At 28.2% G+C, this 12,461-nt stretch overlaps 1 protein-coding gene across 1 annotated transcript in view; it reads right to left on the bottom strand.

The window, feature by feature from the left end:
- Positions 1-12,044, bottom strand: part of LOC105366420 (uncharacterized) — a 41,198-nt gene extending 29,154 nt beyond the window's left edge. The window contains exon 1 of the mRNA XM_011504866.1: positions 11,561-12,044. Within this exon, the coding sequence (XP_011503168.1) occupies positions 11,561-11,687 (127 nt within the window). The 5' untranslated portion in view covers positions 11,688-12,044. The remainder of the gene's footprint in view (positions 1-11,560) is intronic.
- Between the last annotated feature and the right edge of the window lie 417 nt (positions 12,045-12,461).

The following is a 12,461-nucleotide window of genomic DNA, read 5'->3' as shown; positions in this document are numbered from 1 at the left end:
TATCAAACTTTTACACAGTGTCGTTCTATATCAAGAGTATTTTGAATCCACATTGATTTTAACTATACAATAATAGTATGCGGCATTTTATAAATGAGCATTATAGGTCAATTGCACAATTTAACTAGGTTTCCATAAATTCGGTTCGCCATTTAGAATGAAACATATGTCTTCTATTTTTTTTATCAATCAAGGATTCACAAATCATCAATTGTCAATATGAATTCCTTGCAATTGTGTGTGTATTCTTTTACTATTAGATAAGTACTTGCAATACCATTAAAATTGTAAATTCGCTTCTTTGGGTACTTGTATTCTTGCAAATTATTGAATTTTTCTGTACACGTATGTAACTCATTCAACCTGAATGAATATTTATCTTTGTGTTTTTTCATTAGTATTATCATATTTCCAGTAACTTAATTTAAATAGCTAAATACTAATTTCGTAATTGAAAATACAAAATAACTGCATATATGTATATATATATATATTTTTTTTTTTAATTCTCTACCAAGTATACCTGATAAAATAAATCAAATTTAATGTACAAAAAAATTTTTAAAATATAATAATAACAGAGAAAACTAATAGTACGAAAATATAACACAGATTAAATGTTTTAATAACCAAGAAAATCTCTATTCTCAAGGCACTTTAGAAAATCACTACGCAACAAAAGAGAAAAAGTCGATAATTATTAGTTGATAGTAGCAATTCCAATACTGTTCACGTTTTCAACACTTTCTCTCAAGGTACATATAAAAAAGTCAATAGTATAAATAAATTGTTTAATAAAAGTGAGATAAACGGGCGGAGAGCGCTAAACGAAGAATCTGTAATATCAATAAATGCGATTTGTTGAAAATCACTTGATATATTAAGAATGATTAATAGTGCTTGAAATACCAAATAACTTTATTTAATAATGATGAGAAATTTAGCATTGGTTTACCCTCATTATTTTATTAAAACGTGAATATAATATTTATATCGTGTACGTAAATATTTGAGATGATAAATATGTTGTGCACTGTGTATACATAATAATTAACAAACATTATGCAAATATACTAAATCATTATGAATTTTACAGGCTTAATTTAACGTTATTTTAATGTTATTATTTGTTTAATTTAATTTCCTTTTTTTAGAAATTTTAATTAATTTGTATAACAACACATATTTATTAAATGTTAGGTTTTCATTTTTTATAAGATATATCGTAAAAAAGTCGTTATTTGAACTTTTCACGATTATATTTTAATTATAATTACTTTATTATAGAAGTAATTTTATGAATGTTTATTGTAGCAAATTCTATTAAAACAACTTTAGTAAATGTTTTTCTTTCGACATTTTATCAGCTCTGATTATAAAATTGCAATTTTTAATTATTTTTCAAAATACTCAAAATATAATGATTCCAATAATCTTTAAAGTATTGTTACTCTTAAAAAATAGTAGAGCAATATTCGTACAAGTAATATACTTCCACAAATTTCATAATTAGATTTATACTTTGCAGCTAAATCCTTTCCCTTTAAAATAATTTTATAAATCAAAGAATACATTATTTGAATACTTTGTCGACAGAAGAGTATGATTAAATAAAGAAATATTGTTCTATACTAGATCATTTAGAATTAAGTAGTTTTATATCTAAATATTAATTTTAGACATATTTTATTATTTCAAAATGCAAAATAATTTATTTTCGGATGTAGAAAAACAAGTTTCGTATAGCATATAATCTTTAAATAAATATTTACTCTTATAAGCATGAAATAAAAAGCCAGCTAACATGAAATACGAGACATAATCTTTAATATGAATAACAGAATGAATGCTTTTGATATCCAAGTATCTTTGAATTTTGTTACTGTACGAAATAACATCGCTATTATATGATCAAAGAAATTCATTATAGAAAATATTATATGTGCAGCTATATCAATGCAATTTGAATGGTTCGATTTTTTTATCATAATTTTTTTCGTACCAGAAATCATATGGTTTACTTTCATTTTCAATATAATATGCCAAATAATGACCAACTTACTGAAGTAAGAATTGCGATAATTCATTTTTATATTACAGATTTAGTATAAATTTTTTTTTATAGAAATGAAATATTTTTGTAGGTTTTTTTGTTTATGATAGAGGATACTTGAAAATTAAAATAGTTTTATAAATTTCAATAAGTTGCATTTGGTGAGTTGAACTAATTTTTCTATTGTAATATTTGTTTATAGTTTTCATTTTAATCAAATGTATGTATGCTTAAATGTATAGAAATTTTAATCATTAGAAGTTTTGAAATAATTTGTACTACGTGTATTACATATTTATACGTAAATTATATAGAATCAATTTAAAAATTGTAAGTTTGTTGCAACTTGTAAGAAAATAGCAAAAATTAATTTACTTGTTTGAATATGTTTTCTGTTCATTAAATCTCTTTATAATATATTCTTATTTTCAACGATCAATAATTATGAAACATAAATCTAAAAGTTATTTAAAAATATTGAATTCTTAAGATTAAGATAAGAAAAAATATTAACGTCATATTTTTCTACTTTTCTAAAGGTGTTTGTGCTTTTGTTAATGTTATTTGTACACGTTATAATATATTCATTAATATGAGCATCAACACTATAGAATTGACCGGTAATATCAGCATCCAAAAAAGTAATGAAAACACACATTGAGCATATTACCCGATGAGCAAGAATGAACCCGTAGAGGTTAACGATGCATAGGAAATAAATGCGGAATGAGACGAATGTGAAAATATATATATATGTAAATCAATACATGATCCCTTTTTTATTTTTATATTTACAATATGATAGCTAATTAAAAGTCTTTCAAAATCCGTCTATTTCCAAATAGTAATTTATGAAATTTCCAAATTCAAAAAAGTATTTATGAAAAATCTTCTTTAACGCTTTATTTTTGCCCTTGTTAATATTATGCTATATACTACACACATACTTTTATAATAATCAAAAAAATTCTAATTACGTAGTAATTGTCAAAAATAAACATATTCACTGATATGAAATCTGTACCACACAATATTCATAAATTTTTTAAAATGAAAGCTACTTTTTAAGTGTTTATTGGTACAATACAGCAATAGTATTTGAAACATCTAACAAAGAATTTAGCATCGATAAAAAACTAATTAAATTTTACTGCACTTCAGTACAATAAACTTTAAATTTACTATTAGTACTTTTCAATTTCGAACATTCATTTTAATAGGTATTTTATTTACATTTAATTACGGCTGAATCATTTTTTTATTTAGTAATTTTATTTTTACAATCAAAAGTATATTGTTTAATACTGGAATTAAATTGGGCATTAAACCGATGTTAAGATTTATGCAAATAGTATTTTTCATGACATGATAGCTTTGTCCTATACTTCTGAATTATACCTTTAGTTAATATAAATGTGTGTAATTGCAAAATAACTAATTATCAGCATTAGGCAAGTAAAATTATTAATTAAAAATTCGAATATATATATATATATATACAGAGAAGAATACCATTGGAGCAATAATTTTTTACATATGCAGGCTTAGTTATAAAAGTTAGAAAGTATCAGAGAAATTTCATGCCACATCAGTTTGGCTTAGCATTATATGTAATAATGTGTTCCATCCTGATTAAATAATACAACGAATTGAATACCAAAAAAATGTATACTAGGAGGTTAAATCGTGTTGTCCTCATGATTGGACGATTCGAAAAAATTGAAAAAGTCAACTAACCCACACCACATAAATTGTGTTTCAGATTTCTAATAAAAATACAGTTAAAAACAAAGATTATTACATTCAATGTGACTTTTTGTTGCGTGGGGTCACGACGCCCGTGGAATTCCACGATTAAAAAACGCGGCTACTAATCCGGTGCACGTGTTGTTGTATCTTGAGCGCATGTGGCGAGAGGAGAATCAAGCCGGGCAGGGGGGGGTGCTGAGAATCGCGAGGACTTTCTAAAGGCCTTCGCGAGGTTTCGTAGCAGCCCACGGCGAATTTTCATATTATACACTTTAAAGTCTTCTGCCATCTTTTTCTCCTTATTTTACACACGAATGTAGCTTTGTGCTCATGATTTGTGTTATTTATCTATCATTTCTTTTTAATGCAATTCTGTAACTCCCATAATCTTAAGAATGCGGTCTTTAATTGATGCCAATCTAATCGGATATTTCATACATGAAATATATATTTTTATATTAAAGTAAAAAAAGCCTCAGATTATTATCCGTATCAGCATTTTCATGTTCATCAAAATATTGCATAAGAAGCACGATTGACGAACTGCCTTCGCATTTCAGTAAATTTAATAAATTGTCGCTAGAATGGAATTCTACGCTGATAAATGAAGTCAAAGTACTTCAATTTATGTCGAAACCAAATATCTGGTAATTATGATTTATCATAATTCAATCATAGCTCGAGATTCTTAACGAATATTTTAAATGCCTTTTTCGCATGAAAAATTTTTTTTAAAATAATGTTCGAATGGTATTTCTAGGAGCGATGAAATAGTACCTTAACATAATAAATAAATTCTGTTGATGTCTACTTTATGATCACCATTCATTTATACACTGAAACAAAAAGTTACCAAACGCATATAAATAATAACGTTTTTGCAGAAAGTGCGACATTTTTACACGGTTTGAATTGATTCTTATTTTATTTCTTGATTGGACTTTTGTTGCATTTATAAAGGTACAAAATTTGAAAAAAAATATCTCTGTTCATGAACATAATTTAACTAATATAATATATGAAAATAATTTATATATGTATAATATTAAAATTGTTTTAATTAAAGTTTTATAAGCTCCAGTGATAACTAATGTAACTAATGTTTCTATGGATTACTCTTTTATCTCTGTTTACTTTTATTTATTTAATACTTAGTATGTGAAAAGCAAATATTTAGAATTTTGTTTTTATTTCAGATAAAATTTCTAAACTATGTGTTGCATTGTTTATCTTCTAAAAAATAAAAATCCATTAATGTAACATAATTTTAAGTAAATATAAATTGTATAAAATAATGTTAATAATATAAGATTATTTCGGATTATTAAATTGTCAATTACATTGGATACATATAGGCATTTTGGAATTAATGAATACATACGTATTTAGTAATATTAAAAAGTATAAATCGATCAATTAACCACATAACACTAAAAAATGAACTATCGTCAACCTATTATAATTTTATGCATCTAATTCATCTTTTAAATTCATTAAATTAGCACCTATCTATTCGCCATTAAATTAAAGAAGATTCAAAGGATCCAATAAACTTTGAGATCATTATCTTACGCACATAAGGTGGTTTTTCAGTTGGCATTCGAAAGTGAGGAAAGAATATACAATTAATATTCTAATTAGCAAAGTGTAAAGATTAGTCTGAAACTAGAAAAAGTGTATTTTGTGTATTTTTGTAAATTGTCACATACATATAAAATCTTTAAAGCTCGTTTTTATAACCTGCCATTATGTTTTGAATGGCTATTGCCAAAATACTATAGTATAGAGATTATAAATGATTTCAAACTGTGATTGGTAAAGAAGCAAAGGATCATCTTAACGATCGTCTTTCAACGGCTTATTATTTTAATGTTTGCATGGCGTCTAAATCAAGTGTATCCATCGAAATTCGATGAAAGTGTGGTTGATAAGTAAGTTGGAGTTCGAACATTGTATGCGGTTCGGTAAAAACTAGTTGTACCAGGGATGAAAATAAAGGAAAAGTATTCGACGGGTGGAGAAAGCGTGCGTGCATAGTTGGAGGGTGACGGCATGATTCGCTTTTCTCCATTCGCAATATCTCTTACATTTTTCGATTGTCTTTATATAGTAGGCACGAGTGGCATTGTAATGCTACCTAAATGCTTATTATTATCCGATCGTTTGTTTTGCTTAGCGTATTCGTTGTGTTGCGGCAGCCAGTAATGATTGATTTATTTTCTAATTACCGATATTCTGTATTTTCACCTATTTGCATTTGGTAGGGAAAAAGTGAATTACTGTTACAACGTGACAGTTTTACTTCGCTAAACGAGTTTCATCCGGGTAAATTGGATTCTGAGATCTTTTATGTATTATCAAAGGTCACGACCGGTTTTAATAGTATTTTGATTATTATTAAACAACAAAACACGTACAAAAATATGTAAAAATTTGTAAGCAGATGATGTACGCACAATCGCACAATTTTAATGATCTTGAATAAATTCTTTAAGGTAATCTGTTATTGAACAGAAATGTTTGTCGTAGAAGTATAAAATAGAAAACTTCAAAGAATGTCACGAATTTTTATACCTACAGTCGTATTTATAAACATTATGAAGCAAAATTAAAAAAATCTTTTATAAGAGGAACGTTCCACCTGTTGATGGCACGCTTACCTTTAAATCCCGGGTATGAGAGCGTCACCACTTTTGTGAGTATTTGTTTTCCTGGGTGGGGAATAGACCCGGGGCCCGTATCTTTTAAATTTGTGCAATTAAATTTGTGCGTAGCAAGATATGGTAAGGCGCACATCGCCGAGGTAAAGAATACCGGCTGTGCAAAATAAGTCTGGTTGAGAGGGGATTTACGAGATGCTCGTAAACGGCCGAGTGATCGTGGTATCGTGGTCCCGTATGCGAGGTCCCCTCGTATGTACCTATTGGTGCCCCACTCCACGGTTCCCCGTGGGGCCCTATTGAACTCCCCTCTCGATCCAGCTGCTCCGTGATACCCTTCCCAACCGCCTCCACCTGATACTGCCGGCATTCTCCACCCGTTTCTATTCGTCTGATGATGTACCACACGGTTCCAGTGAGACTGTGCACGCGCACATTATGTAGAAAGCAAACAATTTGTTAAGCAATGTAGTGCTGCATGGCGCCGCGAACCGTGTGTAATGAAAGATAGATTATTCAGAGGGAACCCGGCAATTTATCATACGTATTTGCACAACGAGAGTGACTTGTAAAGTCGAGCAAGGACAGCATTTCTTATAAATAATAAATTCCATTGTAAAATTGGAAATACGGCTTTCTTCAATTTATTCCTACTATTGTTTTTCTTATAATTGTTTAAATACCGACTTCTGGTTAAAGCATTCTTTTGTAAAGTCACGTATAATAAATTGTTTCTTTTAATATTTCTCTTTCATATAAAATGTTCTATATATGTCAAGTTTTGTGTTTTTGACGTTTTAATTCAATAAGGATGTTACATACTTATTGGATAATATTGCAAATCAACATTTGTATTTAGGAGTTATTATTAATTATAATAACTTCTATTTTATACTTAATACATAGATTAATTATCATATTGTGATAAAAAAGATATTTTTATTTTACTTATTAATTAGAAAAATAAAACAAACATTTTCTGCGTGAAAATTCATATTTATATTTTTCTTATTCTTCATTAAAATTAAATATCAATTATAAAAATAATCAATATAATAAATTCATTATTATAATGAAAGTGTCAAATATTATAAATATACGAAACACTAACTATATCTAAAAAAAAGTATTTAAATTATTGTTCTTAGTATTCTTTGTTACATAACATAAATAAACATTTACGTTAAACTTAAATTAAAACAAAATTAATTTTTTAGAATGAATAATAACGGCAATGATAAGGAAAAATTTTCAGCTCTTCTAAAAATATTAGCTTTTTAATTTTCCATAAATAACCAAAATTCATTATTTAAAATACACATTCAACACATTATATTGTATAAAAAAAACACGTATGTTTTAAGAAAATATTATATTTTTTATATTTTAATTTAATTACAATTTAATTAATTTCACATCTAAGTTTAATCATAAAGGATAACTCATGAACATAAATTTCTTACTTTATATTATACGTTGAGCTAGGTGTATGGTGGATATTTATTAAAATTTTCATAAATATATAATTTTTGTTCATATTGAATAATAATTTAGAAGTATCAAATAATAAGTATTATCACATTTAATGTACTTATGACAACGAATAAATAAATGAGATTAAATTATTAAATGATATAAAATTTCATAGTACCTTCTAAAACTAAATTGAATGATCTATATATATCTCTTACGTTAAATTGTCAATGTAATTTTATTTAGAAAATTTTTAATAAAAATACGATAAAGACAATTGCACTGCAGTGATTATTTAGATGATAATTATTTATTTATCATTATATATTTAGATATAATTTTTAAGAATGTGACATATATTAATGTAAATCAAATTACCTCTTCATTAAATCGAAATTAAAATTAAAATTAGAATAAGACGTATTTGAAAGCGTGCAATACGTCGTTTAGCATATTGAAAAAATAGTTGTTGATATTTTTGAATAAAACATTATATATTCTATAATTTTTAAAAACAGTATAAATACAAAATATGTAAATATAATATAATTACTGTAGATAATATGTCTATTCACATTTTTCACCTATATTTCATACAATATGAACATGAATATTATATTATTACATAAACAGAACTATTTTTAACTTTTATTGTGTGCATATTATTTTTTTTTTCACAGTAATAATTTGATTAAGAATAGAGCAAAATATACCTATGAAATGTTTAGATGATTATAGTATATATATTTGTATTAAATTTAATCAATCGTTGAAATATGAATGTATTTAATAAAGAGAAATAACTTGTAGATTTTATTTGTGTTTGTCTGCATAATTGGTATATCGATAGTATTTTAATGAAAAAAATTTAATAAAGATAATATCAGCATTTAAACGTTATACCTGACATTTGACTAATAGATATTCGTTTGTGATCTTGCATCTACCAATGAACGTAGCAAAAAATACCGTTACTACCGGCTTCAGTACCTTACGATAGAACGCGCGATGTTTTCTTCTCGTCCCCGCTCAATGAAATTACAATTAATAATGACGTCCGTATATGTATGTGATTGAAAAATTGAATTATAATGAATTATAACTATTATTATCTCATTTATAGATAAATTTTTAACGACAATTTTCATGTAAAATGATTGTCGATCATAGAGAAATACGATATCCAAAGTCATTCATCACGTCACATTCATTCATTCCTACCAATTGCTGCTTGATCGAGCTACTTTAGAGCGCGTTCGACGCGTATCGCTTTTAGTATTGGTTACTGATTTCAGTCGTGTATGAAGCAGATGAAAACGGGTTTGCTAAGAACTCCAGGAGAGCTCATGGATTTTCTCAGGAAAATCAAACATCAATTCCGTTAGTCGTTTAATTGCCAATACATAAATGCCTAAGCCATTGACTTTTGTTTTATATATAAACACACACTTATAGGAATGAATTAATTTTCAATTTGTGAAAAATCGGAAGGTTCTTAGCAAATCAGTATCATTTTCATTTTTTTTTTTAATATTACAAGCTAAATGTACTAATATTTATCGCTTTAGGAATTTGTACAATTTTCGTGAGCTTTAAAAATCTGAAAAAAACTGGTCATTATATCATTGTAAAAATTAAAAGAATTTTCAATGAATAACAGTTCGATGCACAAATGGTGTACATTACAATTCCCGTTATTCTTTATCGTTTAAAGTCTATTGATTCTTTTATGAATTAAAAGATAATCAAATTCATATATATAATATTGTGTTAATAATTTAATATATAATACAGTACGATTAAATAATATCATATTTATTTATTTATTAAAACATTTTTATTTATTATGCAAAAATGTTTGCTTTGCAAGTCATAAATTAAATAATTTTTATTACAATAAAAATAGTGTCATTTAGTTTTTAGAATTTTATTTAAAATGAACTTAATTAAGATTATACATTTATAATTTATAGCGAAAATTATCGATAAATTGACAAACAAATATATTTATTATAGCAATTCAATTTCAGAATGTTAATTTATGTCTTATATAATTATTAGTTTTCAATTCATGAAATTAAAGTCTATAATATAAATCATTGCGACAGATAAAATTCATTTTCACGTATCATCAGCAATATGTTAAATAGTCTCCTTGCTAGCATAACCGATGATAAAGTGTATTGTTAACGGAAGTAAGTAGAGGTGATTTTTATGATTAAAAAACAAAAAAACGTGAGATCCTAATTGCTACCTTAATAGATATCGTTGAGAGTCAAGGCATCGAGACTTCTTTTAGATGTCCGCTGTATTAAATGTTTTTCGTGTATGCCGTGCATTATTTGTATTCTAAATAAGTTTTCTATTTGTAAATGTCTTGAGGGTGCGGGTGAACAAACGATGTTCACGTGGCGATGGTTCGAATTCCTATTTTTTTTCTCGGCGGTACCCTCTACATAGAGCTTATATAATAATTATTTTCGTATTAAAATTATTGATCTTTATTTTGTTGAATAACAAAAAGGCATCGTACCAACGTACTAGCTACGACAATATGATGTAAAATATAAGCTAGTGAGTTTGTAAAGATATATTCTCGATCCCTGGAATTTATGCTGATTAAAACAATTCAGAGATGGAACTCGAGACGAGAATTTTTGAAGGATTTCTTGCTTTCATTCAAATGTTGCGCATGATCGGGCATCGATATAATTTTTATTTAAATTGAAGGAAGTGTAAAATTTATCTTATTGAATAATTGTTAATTAATAATTTGATTAGAATTAACGAAACGAGATCCAAAACATTTTTTTTTCACTCGTAAATTATATACTTTTTTTTAAAACGGATATTTATAATAAATGTATAAGCCTTTTAGAACTTTAAAATTGAGTATAAAATTTATGAGTTAACAGTGTTAATAAAGTCAGGTAAATATTTTCAAATGTGATATATACACGATGCCGCTGTCCGTCATTATCGTAAAAGTCTATTGTAACACTATCTTTGCATTTCATGTATTTAGAGTTACAAAAGAATAAAAGAATCTCAATGCGTATATAATAGTTTCTTTAATGACTTGTGCCATTACTTGCTAGCATTTAAGAACAAATACATTGAGAAGAAATCAATAATTGCGCAAGGAATGACAATTATTCGCTTCGCCATGCATCATGAACAACATATTGTAAGACAATGAATCATCGATTAAGTCATAATATGAGATTTACAAAAATAAAGCCATATATATTATATATTTTTGTTAATAAATTTCAAAATCGCTCGATACGATTAGTAAAATGAATTATCATTTTCAGAAGAACTATTAATTAATAATTTATTTTATTAAAATATTTTTAAATTATTCGACAGAATTTAAAAACATACTTCATCCATTTATGACAAATTAGGATTCTTGCAATACCAGTATAAAATGTATTCACATTTTATACTAATTAGCATATTTATTCTACTACGAAGTTATTCTAGTTATTACGATGGTTTAAATAGCTTACAGTGAAAAATGCAAAAATTATAGTGTAATGTACACTTTGAAATTCCAATATAGAGTTATATCGTTTCTCGACATGTTCGAGGAGCACAAGCATCTTATATATAAGCTCACCCTTATTTCTGCGCCACTGCTTGTAGAGAAGCGCAGCGATACCAATGAGCAAAGAGGTTGTGAGGAAGGTTCCGATGACGGCACCGGCTATACTCCCTGGACCGTAGCACATCTCCAGTTCCTCCATCTTCCCTTATCTCCCTACGAATGGTAAAGTACCTCGTAATCGTGAGACCGAGATGATGGAATTTATTTGTTTGTAAAAGCGGACGGCGCTACATTACACGCACATTGCACTAAAGCGCATTTTTGCGCACACATTCCTCACATCGTTCGAACGTCCCGCCCGTCACGACGAGATGGCCGGGCGCGCTTACAAAATGGCGGCTTCAGCGATCTTCGCGGGATATTCTGCCGGCCGCTCGCATTCTTGCTTACCACCTTCTGCTCTCTCTACCTGTAGCTTGTGTCGACAGGAGGACAACAAGCGCGCACACCTCGATGCTCGCCACAGCACTGGAGTTGGTCTCACTATGCCAGGCCCCGTGAACCGCCGAAGAAGGAGAAGCCGAGCCGCCGCGCAGGTAACGCGAGAGAGAGAGAGAGAGTGAGAGAGAGTGAAGAGAGAGAATGCGCAGGGAGTGAAGAGAGAGAGAGAGAGAGAGAGAGAGAGAGGCGGCTTAATACGCGCGCGGTAACGGCGACAACGACGACGACGACGACAACGACACACTCAATCACTGTCTGAGGACAGGTGGGATATTTGTAAAGTAGTAAATCTGTGTTCAGAAATGATACTCTTGAGCTACGAAACCACATGCAAGTGTATGTGCACTGTGTGTCGAAAGATTGTTAAAATATACATATTTTGGCGTCATGGAATATGACCGTCCAAAATGCAGTCTATGATTGAAATAGTAATACACCATAAATTTCCAGGCTGTACTATAATCATCGATTT

Source organism: Ceratosolen solmsi, unplaced genomic scaffold (assembly GCF_000503995.2).
Source record: "Ceratosolen solmsi marchali unplaced genomic scaffold, CerSol_1.0 scaffold10, whole genome shotgun sequence".
Lineage (NCBI taxonomy): Eukaryota > Metazoa > Arthropoda > Insecta > Hymenoptera > Agaonidae > Ceratosolen > Ceratosolen solmsi.
Note: the sequence above shows the minus strand (reverse complement) of the source record. Positions and strands in the feature narration are given on the sequence as shown.